The sequence below is a fragment of the Engystomops pustulosus genome, chromosome 4 (assembly GCF_040894005.1).
Source record: "Engystomops pustulosus chromosome 4, aEngPut4.maternal, whole genome shotgun sequence".
Lineage (NCBI taxonomy): Eukaryota > Metazoa > Chordata > Amphibia > Anura > Leptodactylidae > Engystomops > Engystomops pustulosus.
In genome coordinates this window covers 14,367,629-14,385,083 of record NC_092414.1, presented here as the reverse complement: position 1 = coordinate 14,385,083, position 17,455 = coordinate 14,367,629, and the positions used below count along the sequence as shown (strand labels likewise).

At 43.5% G+C, this 17,455-nt stretch overlaps 1 protein-coding gene across 1 annotated transcript; it reads right to left on the bottom strand.

The window, feature by feature from the left end:
• Positions 1-12,970: 12,970 nt before the first annotated feature.
• LOC140126115 (E3 ubiquitin/ISG15 ligase TRIM25-like) lies at positions 12,971-14,675 on the bottom strand. Its single transcript, XM_072145229.1, has one exon. It carries the CDS (start codon positions 14,643-14,645, stop codon positions 13,044-13,046), a length of 1,602 nt encoding a protein of 533 aa, XP_072001330.1. The 5' UTR covers positions 14,646-14,675; the 3' UTR covers positions 12,971-13,043.
• Positions 14,676-17,455: the final 2,780 nt, after the last annotated feature.

Genomic DNA, 17,455 nt, shown 5'->3' with positions numbered 1-17,455 from the left:
ATGAGGAGGCCAACTTCCCTGGAAGAAGGACCCTGCTATGTTCGCACCCCAGCCCTTTTGACTTGCATCTGTCTGGACTATAGATAGGGGCCAAGGATGCCATGGAACTCCCCTCTGTAGGTGTGTAGGAATGGTCCACCACACTAAGGACTGTTTGACCGCAGGAGTAATGCTGATGTAATTGTCCAGACGTAGGGGATCTTTGTCCCATGATTGTAGTATCCAACCTTGCAGGACTCTCGTATGGTTCTGTGCCCACTGGACACACTGGATGCAAGATGTTAACTGCCCCAGGAGCTTCATAGCATCTCTTATCGAGCATCTCTGGCGATGGAGAAAAACGCTGACCTGACCTACCAGGCGTTCTGACTTTTCTCTGGGAAGATAAGATTTCTGGTTCACAGAGTCCAGGAGGGTTCCCAGGAAAAGGATCTGAGTATCCGGATGCAAGGCAGACTTCTCCCAGTTTATAATCCATCCCAGATTCTGTAACGTTTGGATTGTAAAGTCTCGGTGTAGAATAAGTTCTTCTCGATTTTTCGCTATTATGAGTAAGTCGTCCAGGTATGGAACGACCAGGACTTGATGTGTTCTTAAGAAGGCTATGACCTCTATGATGATTTTTGAAAACACTCTTGGCGCTGATGCTATCCCGAAAGGTAGAGACCTGTATTGGAAGCATAGTTTCTTCCCCTGTGGTGAGACTATTGCAAACCTCAAAAACTTTTGAGACGGAAGGTAGATAGGGACGTGGTAATACGCATCCTTCAGGTCTATCGTGCACATGTAGGCTCCTGGATGGATCAGTGTTACTGCAGACTTTATTGACTCCATCTTGAACTTCCTGTACAAGAGATGCTGGTTCAAACCTTTGAGGTTGCAAATCATCCTGTGGGATCCATTTGGCTTTTGGATGAGAAACAAGGGGGAGAAGTGACCGTCCTTCCACTTTTCTTCTGGAACAGGTGTAATTACATCCATCTGCATGAGTTTCTGGACTTCCTGAAAAATTAAAGCAGTCAACTTTTGAGACCCCAGTCTGGTCAGGATAAACTTTTGGGGAGGAAGAGATGTTAATTCTAGCTTGTACCCTTGCTTTATTATGTCCAGAATCCAAGGGTTGGATGTGATCTGGGACCATCGTGCAAGGAACCCTAGTAACCTTCCTCCCACTCTGGCGTCATTGTCTCCCAAATGAGGTTGAATTACTGGAGCTGAGGAGGAAGCCTCTACCTCTACCTCCTTTCGGATGGCTCCAGCGCCCTTGCTTGCCTTTGCCTCTGTATGAATTTTTTCGCTCTCTAAAGTCCTGAAAGGGCTGTTTTCTGGGTGGTTTTTTAACCTCAGGAAACCCTTTCTTTTTGTCCGCCGCCTTCTCCAGAATAGAGTCAAGTTCAGGACCAAACACAAATTCTCCCTCAAATGGAATGCTGCAAAGTTTGGACTTTGACCTGAAATCCCCACACCATTGCCTTAGCCATAGCGCTCTTCTAGTTGCAATGGACAATGCTCCTTCTTTTGCAGAGAACCTGACGGATTCACCAGATGCATCGGCAATAAGGCAGTAGCCGACTTTAAAGTTGGGAGAGTTTCTAACAGGATTTCTCTGGGAGTGCCTTCCCTAATGTGATTTTCCAGCTCAGATAGCCAGAAGTACATCGTACGGGCAACCGAGGTAGTGGCTACATTCGCTTTTAGGTTAAGCATAGCAGACTCCCAAGCTTTTTTAAGTAAACAGTCAGCTTTCCTATCCATAGGATCTTTTAGCTGGATAGAGTCTTCAAAGAGCAGGTCAGTGCGCTTTGTTAATTTTGTTACCTGGACATCAACCTTGGGAGGTGAATTCCAGAATTTAGTATCATTTTCGTCAAATAATAGACGATTCCTGAATTCCTTAGACACAGAAATCCTCTTTTCTGGATCTCTCCACTCTTCCTGAATGAGTTGTTTGAGAGTATCGTTAATGGGGAATACTCTCTTTTTTTGGGATCTAAGGATGCCAAACAGCTCATCCTGAATGGATCTAGCTTCCTCCACTTCTTCAATTTTTAGAGTATCACGAATGGCTTTAAGCAATTGGTCTAAGTCGTCAGAGGAAAACAGATATCTAGATTCCATTTTTGAAGCGGATAGAGAAGTGGACGGCTCCAATTCTAGAGAATCCTTAAAGGAGGAATTATCCTCTGAGTCAGGGTCTGATTCTGAGGCACATATTAAGGCCCTTTTGGGTGGGGGCCCAGGGAGGCTAAGTGAGGCTATGGAGGAGGCTACAGAAGAATGGACTTCTTCTTTAATGAAAGCACGTATCTCATCCCTAAAGCCTGTTCGCTCTTCTTTTAGAAGGTTATCCAGACATTCCTTGCATACTGGTTTTTTATAATTAGAATTAAGCCTTGTATTGCACATGTTGCATTTACGATAGGCTGATTTCTTCCCATCTTTAGAGGGATCTTTGCTCCTCACTTTCTCTTTCGGCTCCTGCCAAGAGATAAGTGACAGCTTAGTATTTACAGGGGATATAACATATATATGAATAGAGCCCCTGCCCCATTAATCTTTAAGACACTCACAGGGCCTGTAGACAGGGGATCTGATACAGAAGATTCCATGGTCAGGACCTCGCTAGAAAAGATAGATACTTCCATGGGTCCTATAATCATAGGTAAGGGGGCTTATTCACATACAGCAGTACAATATATGCAGAATCAAGTACATTAACACATCAGGGTAGTGTACAGTACCTTATCGGCGTAGTGGTAGGCGATCTAGACCTCAGAGTCAGAGTGACTACCTGCGACCAAACTTTTAAATTTTGGCGCCGCCGAGCCCCCAAACGTCACTTCCGGTGCGACCGGAAGTCCTGTAATTCGTGTGCCGCAGCACGTGATCCGGCTTCGGCCAACCAGTGACTCCAATCGGCACTTCCGGTGCGACCGGAAGTTCACCAATGAAGTGTCGGAGCACGTGACCGGAGCCACCACGCGTGCTCCGACTTCCGGGTACCCTGGAACTACGCGGAGTCGGGGGTAGAGCCGGCACAACAGTTCCCCACGGAGCCAGGGAGGACGCGCGATGCGCCGAGGCGAGGTCCGGGAACTGGCAGGGTAAGGGTCGGCCCGTGCCTGCAGACTTGTGCTCCCCCCACTGCCCCCCTGGAGGAGGCCCGTGAGGAGAGATCTATCTCTGCTCCCTGCCCTGTGTAGGGACAGGAAGACACTGGAGTACGGATGCCGGGGTGGGGCCTTTTAACTTCTCTGCTTCCTGTCCCTACAGAGGTCAAGGGGTCATCCTCCAGGTGGGCCGTCATGGGGACGTAAGGGAAAAATGACACAAGGCAACAAAATTGAGGGGAAAAGCATTGTTCACTGTATCACAGTATATAGAAAGCAAAGCCCCTACATGAAATAGCCAGCCTGCCCCCTGGAGAAAATAGACAGCCCCCAATATTATATTCCTTACAATTCCCTGTAGTATATAGACTGCAAGCCCCCTGTAATATCTTGCAAGCCATCCCACATGAGTATATAGCCAGCAACCAATATCCTGCAAGCAAGCCCCCTTAAGTTTCGCACCAACCATGCCACAAAAGTATACAGTCCACCAGACCCCTTTAGTATGAAGTAGGCTGTAAAATTTATGAACCCTTAAAAAGGCTACTTCTGGCATCCATGATGCTCTTCCATGGTCACCATCTGTCTTCTTTTCGCCATCATAGATGCGTACATGCAATTTGCCAATTGACGCATACTATGTAATATGCCGTTGCACGCATACATGGGCGACATCTCCCATTTACGCAGAACAGCCATCTGCTCCGCCCCCCCCTTCCCAAAAAATATAATTTTTAAATAAAAAAAAAAAAAACATGTTATACCCTTGTTAGTGAGAGTACAAAAATTAAGTGTTGGAAAACTAACCACTATGCTACAGTAAGTTAAATTTTCAAGTCAATAAAATAACCAAGCGTTACAAAAAAAAAAAAAAAAAAAACAAAACAAGAAAAAAAAGCAAGTTACTGTTAAAAGAAAAAAAAAAAAACCAGGAACAACAAGATATGAAGGAAAATAGGGAAAAAACACTTACAAGGCAAATAATTTTAGATGCATCCAGCCTGAGACGATGATACGCCGCCATTTTCGATACCACCTCACTGCAGAACGAAAAACCTGCTCCTCTTCAGAGACCCAGCGCATGAGCAGAATTGGGCGGGAAACAAATGCTATGACAGACGAGACGCAACAAAAAAGACATCAAACGCAGCACGTAAGCGCACAGCACACACGCACGCACATAGCGACCGCAAGCTACAAACGCAGCTAATTAAAGAGACCAACGCAGTCATCTAACGCAAACGGAACATGTAAACGCTATGAGCGAACAGCGGATGACAAACACAACCGAAAACCATTACTACATTACTGTGCAACGATCTAAGACGCAAACCAAAACGCAGCTTTCAAACGCAGCAAAACGCAACGTGTGACCGCGCCCTTATAAGCAGTTATGTGGCTCGTTGCCTTGTTGTCGATGCTCCCAGGTAGGCTTAAAGATATCAAAAAGGGTCTCTTATGTCACTTTATTGTGGCAATGAGACTCGGTATTCCTAGGTTGTGGAAATCCACCTCCCCACCTACCAGATTATTATGGGTGGAAGAGATGGATCGTCTCAGACGTATGGAAGAATTGAGAGCATTAGATAACAACCAGTATGATGTTTTCCATAAAACTTGGTACAAATGGGAGACGTTCAGGAATTCACCCGCTCTACTCCCTTGGACTCAGGGGGCTTAACAGTAGGATATAACAACCCAACAACGGTGGGCACCTTCCCACCCTTGAGATGTAGTGATCAAACCTCTGTCCCCCCTCCTCCTTTTTTTTCCTTTTCTTTTCCTTGCCTCCCCCTATTCTTCACCCTCTCCCCTTCTTTTTCACTTTTAACTGGTTGTTCGAATTTTAGGTATGTTTATGTTTGCCTTGCTGAGCTTAAGACCTACATGCATATAAAGTCGTGACATAACTAAATATGGGGCTGCGACCCGAACATGTGCCTGACTTGTAGGCTTTTTGCTTGCATGCAATAAAGTTTATTGAACCTATATAACATAGAGCTACTGTATCTAAGCTGCCATTACATACAGCTGCTGTATCTAAGCTGCCATTACATAGAGCCGCTGTATCTGAGCTGACATTACATAGTTGCTGTATCTAAGCTGCCATTACCTATAGCTGCTGTATCTAAGCTGCCATTACCTAGAGCTGCTGTATCTAAGCTGCCATTACCTAGAGCTGCTGTATCTAAGCTGCCATTACCTAGAGCTGCTGTATCTAAGCTGCCATTACCTAGAGCTGCTGTATCTAAGCTGCCATTACCTAGAGCTGCTGTATCTAAGCTGCCATAACATAGAGCTTAGTTGCTGTATCTAAGCTGCCATTACCTAGAGCTGCTGTATCTAAGCTGCCATAAAATAGAGCTTAGTTGCTGTATCTAGGCTGCCATTACATAGAGCTGCTGTATCTAAGCTGCCATTACACAGAGCTGAGTTGCTATATCTAAGCTGCCATTACATAGAGTTGATGTATCTAAATTGTCATTACAAAGAGCTGCTGTATCTATGCTGCCATTACATAGAGCTGCTGTATCTAAGCTGCCATTACATAGAGCTGCTTTATCTAAGCTGCCATTGCATAGAGCTGAGCTGCTGTATCTAATCTGCCATTACATAGAGCTTTTGTATCTAAGCTGCCAAAACATAGAGCTGCTGTATCTAAGCTGCCATTAAATAGCACTGCTGTATCTCAGCTGACATTACATAGAGCTGCTGTATCTAAGCTTCCATTACATAGAGCTGAGTTGCTGTATCTAAGCTGTCATTACATAGAGCTGAGTTGCTGTATCTAATTTACCATTATATAGAGCTACTGTATCTAAGCTGTCATTACATAGAGCTGACCAGCTGTATCTAAGCTGCCATTACTTAGAAATGCTGTATCTAAGCTGCCATAATATAAAGCTGAACAGCTGTATTGAAGCTGCCATTACATAAAGCTGAGTAGCTGTATCTAAGCTGCCATTACAAAGAGATGTTGTATCTAAGCTGCAATTACATAGAGCTGCTGTACCTAAGCTGCCATTAAATAGAGCTGCTGTATCTAAGCTGCCATTACATAGAGCTGATCTGCTGTATCTAAGCTGTCATTAAATAAAGCTGTGTCGCTGTATCTAAGCTGCCATTACATAAAGCTTCTGTATCAAAGCTGCCATTAAATAGAGCTGCTGTATCTAAGCTGCCATTACATAAAGCTGTGTCGCTGTATCTAAGCTGTCATTACATATAGCCTCTGTATCTAAGCCTCAATTACAAAGAGCTGCTGTATCTAAGCTGCCATTACAAAGAGCTGCTGTATCTATGCTGCCATTACAAAGAGCTGCTGTATCTAAGCTGCCATTGCAAAGAGCTGCTGTATCTAAGCTATCATTACATAGAGCTTCTGTATCTAAGCTGCCATTACATAGATCTGAGCTGCTGTATCTAAGCTTCCATTAAATAGAGCTGTGTCACTGTATCTAAGCTGTCATTACATAGAGTTGCTGTATCTAAGCTGCCATTAAATAGAGCTGCTGTATCTAAGCTGCCATAACATAGAGCTTAGTTGCTGTATCTAAGCTGCCATTACATAGAGCTGCTGTATCTAAGCTGCCATTACAAAAAGCTGCTGTATCTAAGCTACCATTACATAGAGCTGAGCCGCTGTATCTGAGCTGACATTACCTAGAGCTGCTGTATCTAAGCTGCCATTACAAAGAGCTGCTGTATCTAAGCTGCCATTACAAAGAGCTGCTGTATCTATGCTGCCATTACAAAGAGCTGCTGTATCTAAGCATTACAAAGAGCTGCTGTATCTAAGCTGCCATTACAAAAAGCTGCTGTATCTAAGCTGCCATTACATAGAGCTTCTGTATCTAAACTGCCATTACATAGAACTGAGCTGCTGTATCTAAGCTTCCATTAAATAGAGCTGTGTCACTGTATCTAAGCTGTCATTACATAGAGTTGCTGTATCTAAGCTTTTATTACAAAGAGCTGCTGTATCTAAGCTGCCATTATATAGAGCTGCTGTATCTAAGCTGCCATTCTATAGAGCTGAGCTGCTGCATCTAAGCTGCCATTACATAGAGCTGACCTGCTGTATCTAAGCTGCCATTACATAGAACTGAGCTGCTGTATCTAAGCATCCATTACATAGATCTGCTGTATCTAAGCTGTCATTTCATAAAGCTGCTGTATCTGAGCTGCCATTACAACGAGCTGCTGTATCTAAGCTTCCATTAAGAAGATCTGTGTCACTGTATCTAAGCTGCCATTACATACAGTTGCTGTATCTAAGCTGCCATTAAATAGAACTGCTGTATCTAAGCTGCCATCACACACAGCTCAGCAACTGTATGTGAGCTTCCATTACAAAGAGCTGCTGTATCTAAGCTGCCATTCCATAGAGCTGAGCTGCTGTATCTAAACTGTCATTACATAGAGCTGAGTTGCTGTATCTAAGCTGTCATTACATAGAGCTGAGCTGCTGTATCTAAGCTGCCATTACATAGATCTGAGCTGCTGTATCTAAGCTTCCATTACATAGAGCTGAGTTGCTGTATCTAAGCTGTCATTACATAGAGCTGAGCTGCTGTATCTAAGCTTCCATTACATAGAGCTGAGGTGCTGTATATAAGCTGTCATTACATAGAGCTGAGCTCTTCCCCCAGGTGTATGATGAACCTGATATACTAGAGGCTCCGCCCCCAGATGCATGATAGGCCTGATATACTAGAGGCTCCGCCCCCAGATGCATGATAGGCCTGATATACTAGAGGCTCCGCCCCCAGGTGTATGATAGGCCTGATATACTAGACTCGAGGATACGCCCCCAGATGCATGATAGGCCTGATAAACTAGAGGCTCCGCCCCCAGATGCATGATGGGCCTGATATACTAGAGGCTCCACCCCCAGGTGTATGATAGGCCTGTAAACACAACGGAACATGTAAACGCTATGAGCGAACAGCGGATGACAAACACAACCGAAAACCATTACTACATTACTGTGCAACGATCTAAGACGCAAACCAAAACGCAGCTTTCAAACGCAGCAAAACGCAACGTGTGACCGCGCCCTTATAAGCAGTTATGTGGCTCGTTGCCTTGTTGTCGATGCTCCCAGGTAGGCTTAAAGATATCAAAAAGGGTCTCTTATGTCACTTTATTGTGGCAATGAGACTCGGTATTCCTAGGTTGTGGAAATCCACCTCCCCACCTACCAGATTATTATGGGTGGAAGAGATGGATCGTCTTAGACGTATGGAAGAATTGAGAGCATTAGATAACAACCAGTATGATGTTTTCCATAAAACTTGGTACAAATGGGAGACGTTCAGGAATTCACCCGCTCTACTCCCTTGGACTCAGGGGGCTTAACAGTAGGATATAACAACCCAACAACGGTGGGCACCTTCCCACCCTTGAGATGTAGTGATCAAACCTCTGTCCCCCCTCCTCCTTTTTTTTCCTTTTCTTTTCCTTGCCTCCCCCTATTCTTCACCCTCTCCCCTTCTTTTTCACTTTTAACTGGTTGTTCGAATTTTAGGTATGTTTATGTTTGCCTTGCTGAGCTTAAGACCTACATGCATATAAAGTCGTGACATAACTAAATATGGGGCTGCGACCCGAACATGTGCCTGACTTGTAGGCTTTTTGCTTGCATGCAATAAAGTTTATTGAACCTATATAACATAGAGCTACTGTATCTAAGCTACCATTACATAGAGCTGCTGTATCTAAGCTGCCATAACATAGAGCCGCTGTATCTGAGCTGACATTACATAGTTGCTGTATCTAAGCTGCCATTACCTATAGCTGCTGTATCTAAGCTGCCATTACCTAGAGCTGCTGTATCTAAGCTGCCATTACCTAGAGCTGCTGTATCTAAGCTGCCATTACCTAGAGCTGCTGTATCTAAGCTGCCATTACCTAGAGCTGCTGTATCTAAGCTGCCATTACCTAGAGCTGCTGTATCTAAGCTGCCATAACATAGAGCTTAGTTGCTGTATCTAAGCTGCCATTACCTAGAGCTGCTGTATCTAAGCTGCCATAAAATAGAGCTTAGTTGCTGTATCTAGGCTGCCATTACATAGAGCTGCTGTATCTAAGCTGCCATTACACAGAGCTGAGTTGCTATATCTAAGCTGCCATTACATAGAGTTGATGTATCTAAATTGTCATTACAAAGAGCTGCTGTATCTATGCTGCCATTACATAGAGCTGCTGTATCTAAGCTGCCATTACATAGAGCTGCTTTATCTAAGCTGCCATTGCATAGAGCTGAGCTGCTGTATCTAATCTGCCATTACATAGAGCTTTTGTATCTAAGCTGCCAAAACATAGAGCTGCTGTATCTAAGCTGCCATTAAATAGCACTGCTGTATCTCAGCTGACATTACATAGAGCTGCTGTATCTAAGCTTCCATTACATAGAGCTGAGTTGCTGTATCTAAGCTGTCATTACATAGAGCTGAGTTGCTGTATCTAATTTACCATTATATAGAGCTACTGTATCTAAGCTGTCATTACATAGAGCTGACCAGCTGTATCTAAGCTGCCATTACTTAGAAATGCTGTATCTAAGCTGCCATAATATAAAGCTGAACAGCTGTATTGAAGCTGCCATTACATAAAGCTGAGTAGCTGTATCTAAGCTGCCATTACAAAGAGATGTTGTATCTAAGCTGCAATTACATAGAGCTGCTGTACCTAAGCTGCCATTAAATAGAGCTGCTGTATCTAAGCTGCCATTACATAGAGCTGATCTGCTGTATCTAAGCTGTCATTAAATAAAGCTGTGTCGCTGTATCTAAGCTGCCATTACATAAAGCTTCTGTATCAAAGCTGCCATTAAATAGAGCTGCTGTATCTAAGCTGCCATTACATAAAGCTGTGTCGCTGTATCTAAGCTGTCATTACATATAGCCTCTGTATCTAAGCCTCAATTACAAAGAGCTGCTGTATCTAAGCTGCCATTACAAAGAGCTGCTGTATCTATGCTGCCATTACAAAGAGCTGCTGTATCTAAGCTGCCATTGCAAAGAGCTGCTGTATCTAAGCTATCATTACATAGAGCTTCTGTATCTAAGCTGCCATTACATAGATCTGAGCTGCTGTATCTAAGCTTCCATTAAATAGAGCTGTGTCACTGTATCTAAGCTGTCATTACATAGAGTTGCTGTATCTAAGCTGCCATTAAATAGAGCTGCTGTATCTAAGCTGCCATAACATAGAGCTTAGTTGCTGTATCTAAGCTGCCATTACATAGAGCTGCTGTATCTAAGCTGCCATTACAAAAAGCTGCTGTATCTAAGCTACCATTACATAGAGCTGAGCCGCTGTATCTGAGCTGACATTACCTAGAGCTGCTGTATCTAAGCTGCCATTACAAAGAGCTGCTGTATCTAAGCTGCCATTACAAAGAGCTGCTGTATCTATGCTGCCATTACAAAGAGCTGCTGTATCTAAGCATTACAAAGAGCTGCTGTATCTAAGCTGCCATTACAAAAAGCTGCTGTATCTAAGCTGCCATTACATAGAGCTTCTGTATCTAAACTGCCATTACATAGAACTGAGCTGCTGTATCTAAGCTTCCATTAAATAGAGCTGTGTCACTGTATCTAAGCTGTCATTACATAGAGTTGCTGTATCTAAGCTTTTATTACAAAGAGCTGCTGTATCTAAGCTGCCATTATATAGAGCTGCTGTATCTAAGCTGCCATTCTATAGAGCTGAGCTGCTGCATCTAAGCTGCCATTACATAGAGCTGACCTGCTGTATCTAAGCTGCCATTACATAGAACTGAGCTGCTGTATCTAAGCATCCATTACATAGATCTGCTGTATCTAAGCTGTCATTTCATAAAGCTGCTGTATCTGAGCTGCCATTACAACGAGCTGCTGTATCTAAGCTTCCATTAAGAAGATCTGTGTCACTGTATCTAAGCTGCCATTACATACAGTTGCTGTATCTAAGCTGCCATTAAATAGAACTGCTGTATCTAAGCTGCCATCACACACAGCTCAGCAACTGTATGTGAGCTTCCATTACAAAGAGCTGCTGTATCTAAGCTGCCATTCCATAGAGCTGAGCTGCTGTATCTAAACTGTCATTACATAGAGCTGAGTTGCTGTATCTAAGCTGTCATTACATAGAGCTGAGCTGCTGTATCTAAGCTGCCATTACATAGATCTGAGCTGCTGTATCTAAGCTTCCATTACATAGAGCTGAGTTGCTGTATCTAAGCTGTCATTACATAGAGCTGAGCTGCTGTATCTAAGCTTCCATTACATAGAGCTGAGGTGCTGTATATAAGCTGTCATTACATAGAGCTGAGCTCTTCCCCCAGGTGTATGATGAACCTGATATACTAGAGGCTCCGCCCCCAGATGCATGATAGGCCTGATATACTAGAGGCTCCGCCCCCAGATGCATGATAGGCCTGATATACTAGAGGCTCCGCCCCCAGGTGTATGATAGGCCTGATATACTAGACTCGAGGATACGCCCCCAGATGCATGATAGGCCTGATAAACTAGAGGCTCCGCCCCCAGATGCATGATGGGCCTGATATACTAGAGGCTCCACCCCCAGGTGTATGATAGGCCTGATATACTAGAGGATACGCCCCCAGATGCATGATAGGCCTGATATACTAGAGGCTCCGCCCCCAGATGCATGATAGGCCTGATATACTAGAGGCTCCGCCCCCAGATGCATGATAGGCCTGATATACTAGAGGCTCCGCCCCCAGGTGTATGATAGGACCACCCTCCCCCGCAGGCTATAGGACAGTGGTGGCTAACCTATGGCACTGGTGCCAGAGATGGCACTCTGAGGTCTCTCTGTGGGCACACGGGCTGTCTCCCAGGCACAGATTTTGCCAGACATGGCACCTTCCTGCAGTCCAGGTAGTGCCCTGCTATTTTAAAGTGACCCTACCTGTGCTGCTTGGTCCTGTCCTAAGAGTGAAAAGGTGTGGACAGGGTCGGATTGGAGCTCCAAAATTCTGGTAGCAATAAGATTGATACTGTCTAAATTGCTGTGTTTGCACTTTGGGAAAAGCTAGCAGTTTTTGGGTCTCATTTTGGGCACTCGATCTTTAAAAGGTTCGCCATCACTGCTATAGGAAATGCTTCCCAACAAATTTTCAAAACAGAAGGAGAAAAAGTGACAATTAAAAATCCTGGAATTCCTGTCCCTCTCATACTATCTGTATCACTTCTTCATCGTCTTCTAGAACTCTGCTTATGGTCATTCAGTATTCTCGTTATATCCCTGGTCATGTGATGTCATACAGGTGCACAGCTTGTTATATCTCTGGTCATGTGATGTCACAGGTGCACAGCTTGTTATATCCCTGGTCATGTGATGTCACACAGGTGCACAGCTTGTTTTATCTCTGGTCATGTGATGTCACACAGGTGCACAGCTTGTTATATCCCTGGTCATGTGACATCACACAGGTGCACAGCTTGTTATATCTCTGGTCATGTGATGTCAAACAGGTGCACAGCTTGTTATATCCCTGGTCATGTGATGTCACACAGGTGCACGGTTTGTTATATCCCTGGTCATGTGATGTCACACAGGTGCACAGCTCGTTATATCCCTGGTCATGTGATGTCACACAGGTGCACTGCTTGTTATATCCCTGGTCATGTGATGTCACATAGGTGCACGGCTCGTTATAACACACAGTTCTGATTACTGTATTCGAGATGTGCACCTGTGTGACATCACATGACCAGGAACCGGTTTATCCCTACAGGAAATAAACAATGAGGCTTCTATAGAATGACAGCAAGCAGAGATCTATTTTCACCAGTTTTCTCTCAGGAACTTGCTGTGAGGAAGTGATGAAGGACTGGACAATCTTTATACAGAATTTATAGACGTTTATTGATCAACAGGAAAATAAAGGAAATAATGTAGAACCAGAGACACATTTTATGATGGTTTCTCCCACTTCCTGCCTCCCCCTAATATCTTTATAGAACCTCCCACTACCCATAACACAGCATGAAGGGGCTCGGTGAAGGTGGTGGTGAAGGTGTGTAAGTGTCTGATGGGGTCACACAGCTCATAGAAGGACAACTCCCCCGCCTCATAATCCAGACAGATCCGGAATCTATCACTGGAGATATTGTCACATAACCGGGTCCAGTCACTGTCATGTCTCACTGAGTACTGATTATTAAATCTCCACAAACCCCAGGACTTGTTATTATCTCCAATGTATGACTGCCACCCCCTCCTGTCTATACTGGGATAACACATCCCGACCCTCCACCTCTCTGATCTACTGCTCTCCACATCCCAGTAATGTCGTCCTGAGGTAAATCTCCGGCTGCTCATCACTTGAGGACACTGGAATCTCTCTGCTGTTTCTGGACGATTCTGCGTCTCTTGTGTCCAGGTTGCAGTTTTCAGGTCGTCTGATATATGGAGATTATTATGAGCCGTGTTTACATCCAGTAATATGTCTCCAGGACCCTCCACATAGATCCCGCTCCTTATACCTGATATTATGTCACATAATGTGTGTAATGTGTCTGAGATCACAGTCACATCCAGATCATCTACATCATGGCGCTGGTTATCATGTCCCCCTGTGTCCTCATCACCTCCCCCCTCCTCAGGATCACACAAGTCACCTGTGTCTGGTTCCTGTAACACAGTCAGTGGATCAGTCATGTTACACAGCTCCTCAATGTGCCTCATCTTCCTGGACAGCTCGTCCTTCTGTATCTCCAGCTTCTGGATCAGAGCAGACAGAGGGGTGGACTTTTCCTTCTCCTGCCTGGAGATGTCACTCAGGACCCTCTTCTCCAGGTCGTCCAGTCGTCTCCTGATGTCTATAAACAGGGCAGTGACTCTCTCAGCTTCTCCAGATGCTTTTTCTTGAGCTTTTCTCCTGCTCTCCTCCAGACTCTGGACTCTCTCCTCAGTCTCCTTCCTCTTTGTCATCAGTTTCTGGAGAACATTTCTCAGTTTCTTCTTCTTCTTCTCAGAGGCCTCATCCAGCATCTCCACCTGGTGTCCCCGATGTTCTCCGGCCAAACTGCAGGACACACAGATACAGATGTTCTCCTTAGTGCAGTAATATTCCAGAATCTTCTTATGGACAGAACATTTCCTGTTCTCCAGGGAAGTGCTGGGGTCAGATAAGACGTGTTCTGGTGACTTGCTGTGGACTTTCAGGTGTTTATCACACAGAGAAGCCTCACACATCAGACAGGACCTCACAGCAGGTACAGGAGAGTCCACACAGTAAGAGCAGAAGATCCCGGTTTCTCTCGGTGTTGGTTGAGTAGTCAGTAGATTCTCCATTATCTTCCTCAGAGCTAAGTTTCTCATCAGTGCCGGCCGCTCCTGAAACTCTTCTCTACATTCAGGACAGGAATAACCTCCAGACCCGTCCTGTGTATCCAGCACACGATCAATACAGACCCGGCAGAAGTTGTGTCCACATCTCAGCATTACAGGATCTGTATAAGTGGTCAGACAGATGGAGCAGTCCAGCTCCTCTCTCAGATCAGCAGACGCCATGGCTGCAAGAGGAGGAAGAGAGAAACGAAACTACAATTCTTGAGAATGACGCGCAGAGATAAGAGGGCGGGATTAACTCTTTGTATTCAGGGTGCGGCTGAGCAGTAATAAGTTTTTAGTCCTCTGTATGTCATGTTTGGATATTTATATTTTTTCTTTTGATAATTATTTATTTAGAATTTTAAAACTAATTTGGAGATGAGAGAAGAAATAACAAAAACAAAAAGTTCTAGAGCCTGACTAGAAACCTGATCCTCATGGACCTTATACCTACAACAGACCTGCCGGGAACATGAGTCCAAAATGAATAACGTTCATATGCAAAGTCACTTGTATACATGACCTCTGGTATATGATGCAATTCAAAGAGGACCTTTCTTTACCTGAGTGAAGTTGCTCCCCCCCCCCCCACCTTGTTCAAATCAAACAAAATTGGTGTCAAACGTTTGTGCTGGCTTGTGCAGCAAAAATTTTAGTTTGTGCCGCTATCGTTTTTAAGATATTAATGAAAGTTTCCAGAAGTCATCAGAGGTCAACCAGCCCCCCCACATTACCCAAACAAAACTGGTGCCGAACAATTCTGCTACGTTTGTGCTGGTTTTTCGCTGCCCAAATTTTTGTTTGTGCTGCTTTTGTTTTGAATATATGAACACAAAAATTAAAGGTCAAAAGTTCAAGCAGCCCCCCCACATTAACCGAATCGAACAAAACTGGTGTCAAACGTTAGTGCCATTTTTGTGCAGCAAAAATTTTCATTTGTGCCGCTTTCAATTTTTATATTAATATATTCATACTTTTTTCCAGAGTTCAACAGAGTTCATCTCTTCCAAAGTACAATGTGTTTGCTAGCTCCCCCTGGTGATCAAACCAGGGAAGTGTCACTAGGTTTGTTTTTTACAAGTTCATCCTAAGCACCATTACCCTATGTAAACAATTGAACATACCTTAAAAATAATAGCGGCACAAATGAAAATTTTTTCTGCCCAAACCAGCACAAATGTAGAACTAACGTTTGACACCAGTTTTGTTTGATTCAGTTAATGTGGGGGGGCTAGTTGAACTTTTGACCTTTAATTTTTTGTTCATTTATTCAAAAGCAGCACAAACAAAAATTTGAGCAGCACAAACCAGCATAAACATAGCAGAATTCTTTGCCACCAGTTTGGTTTGGGTAATGTGGGGGGCTGGTTAATCTCTGATGACCTCTGAAAACTTTCATTAATTTCTTAAACATGATAGCGGCACAAACGGAAATTGCTGCTGCACAAACCAGTACAAATGTAGCAGAAACGTTTGACACCAATTTTGCTTGATTTGAACAAGGTGGGGGGCCAACTTCACTCAGGTCCTTTCACCACCTCACACATGTGGAGATTCACAAACCATTCTGTAGTGGAGGCTGCACAGTTTCAGGGGCACTTTGAATTTTTTTTCTAACCTCTGCAGAGATATCAGTCCCAGTATCTAACCATTATAATCCTCTCCACTGTCAGAGAGGAGGAGCTGGAGGCTCATCTAGATGCTGTGTTCATACATTTTGCTAACATTCTTCTAATATTCAGTTAACATTTTGTTTACACTGTGTTTACAAAAATGCAATGTTACAAATTGTGATGCGATCAGGATACAAACGCTATGGAAACGCAAATGCAATGTAAGCGCTAATGTAATGCAAGTGCAATATAAATACAATGTAAACGCTATGTAAATGTAAACGCAAATACAGTTTAACTCTTTCAGGATTACGACCTTTTAGGGCTTTAGGACCAAGCCTGATATTTTTTAACCCTGCCCTGTGTCATTATGAGAGTAATTTGGAACGCTTTAACACATCCAGGGGATTTTGAGATTGTTTTCTCGTCACACATTGTACTTCAAAGTAGTTTAAAATTTCGGATGATATCTTTTGTGTTTAGTTATGAAAAAATCTGATATTTTGCAATAAAATCTAAAAATTCTTCATTTTCAAAGTTCAAAATTTTCTGTTTTTCAGGCAGATAGTCATAGCACCCAAACCACTTCATAACTAACATTTCCCCAATGTCTTCTTTATATCGGCCTGGGCTTTTTATTGATATTTTTTTTTTCTAAGTGGTTGGGTTGTTCAGAATTTTGTGTGCTTTTTTAAAATTTTTTATGAAAATCGCAAAACCCCATATCTAGAGGCACCTGCTCAGCTTTAGGAGACTTTGAGAGGCCTAAATAACAGTAACATTCGGTAAATTATGGCATCATAGAAACTAAACCCCTCAATGTATGAAAAATCAACTTTAAGAAGTTTGTTAACCCTTTGTTAACCCCAAAAATGGAGGCGGAAGTTATAAGCTGTAATTTATTTACAATACATTCATTTTGGTCAAGAATTAAACAGTCAACATGTATTAACCCCTTCCCGACATTTGACGTAATAATACTGCATGGCGGGAGGTTATATTATAGCCGACACCTGCCTCTAACACCCGCGATCGATCGGAGATGCCGGTGCCCAGGGCTGCGAGATCTTCATCCGGAAGCCGGGTCCTGCCTTCTGGCAGGACCCGGCTGTAAGACACTGGGCATGCGCAGCATGCTCAGTGTCTTACATTACACAGTGCAATACTTCTGTATTGCACTGTGTAACCTGTAAAATAGCTTGAACAAGTGATCAGAAGATCACTTGTTCAAGCTTAGATGTCATTACCTGTAAAAAAAGTTAAAACAATAAATAAAGGTTTTTAAAAATAAAAATAAATAATAAAAGAAAGTGAAAGTCCCCCCAAACACCACATTTCCCTTTACACAAGTAATAAAGTATAAAATACACTAAATCA

Coding starts and splice junctions, on each gene's coding strand:
- LOC140126115 (XM_072145229.1), bottom strand. CDS start 14,645: ATGGCGTCTGCTGATCTGAGAGAGGAGCTGGACTGCTCCATCTGTCTG.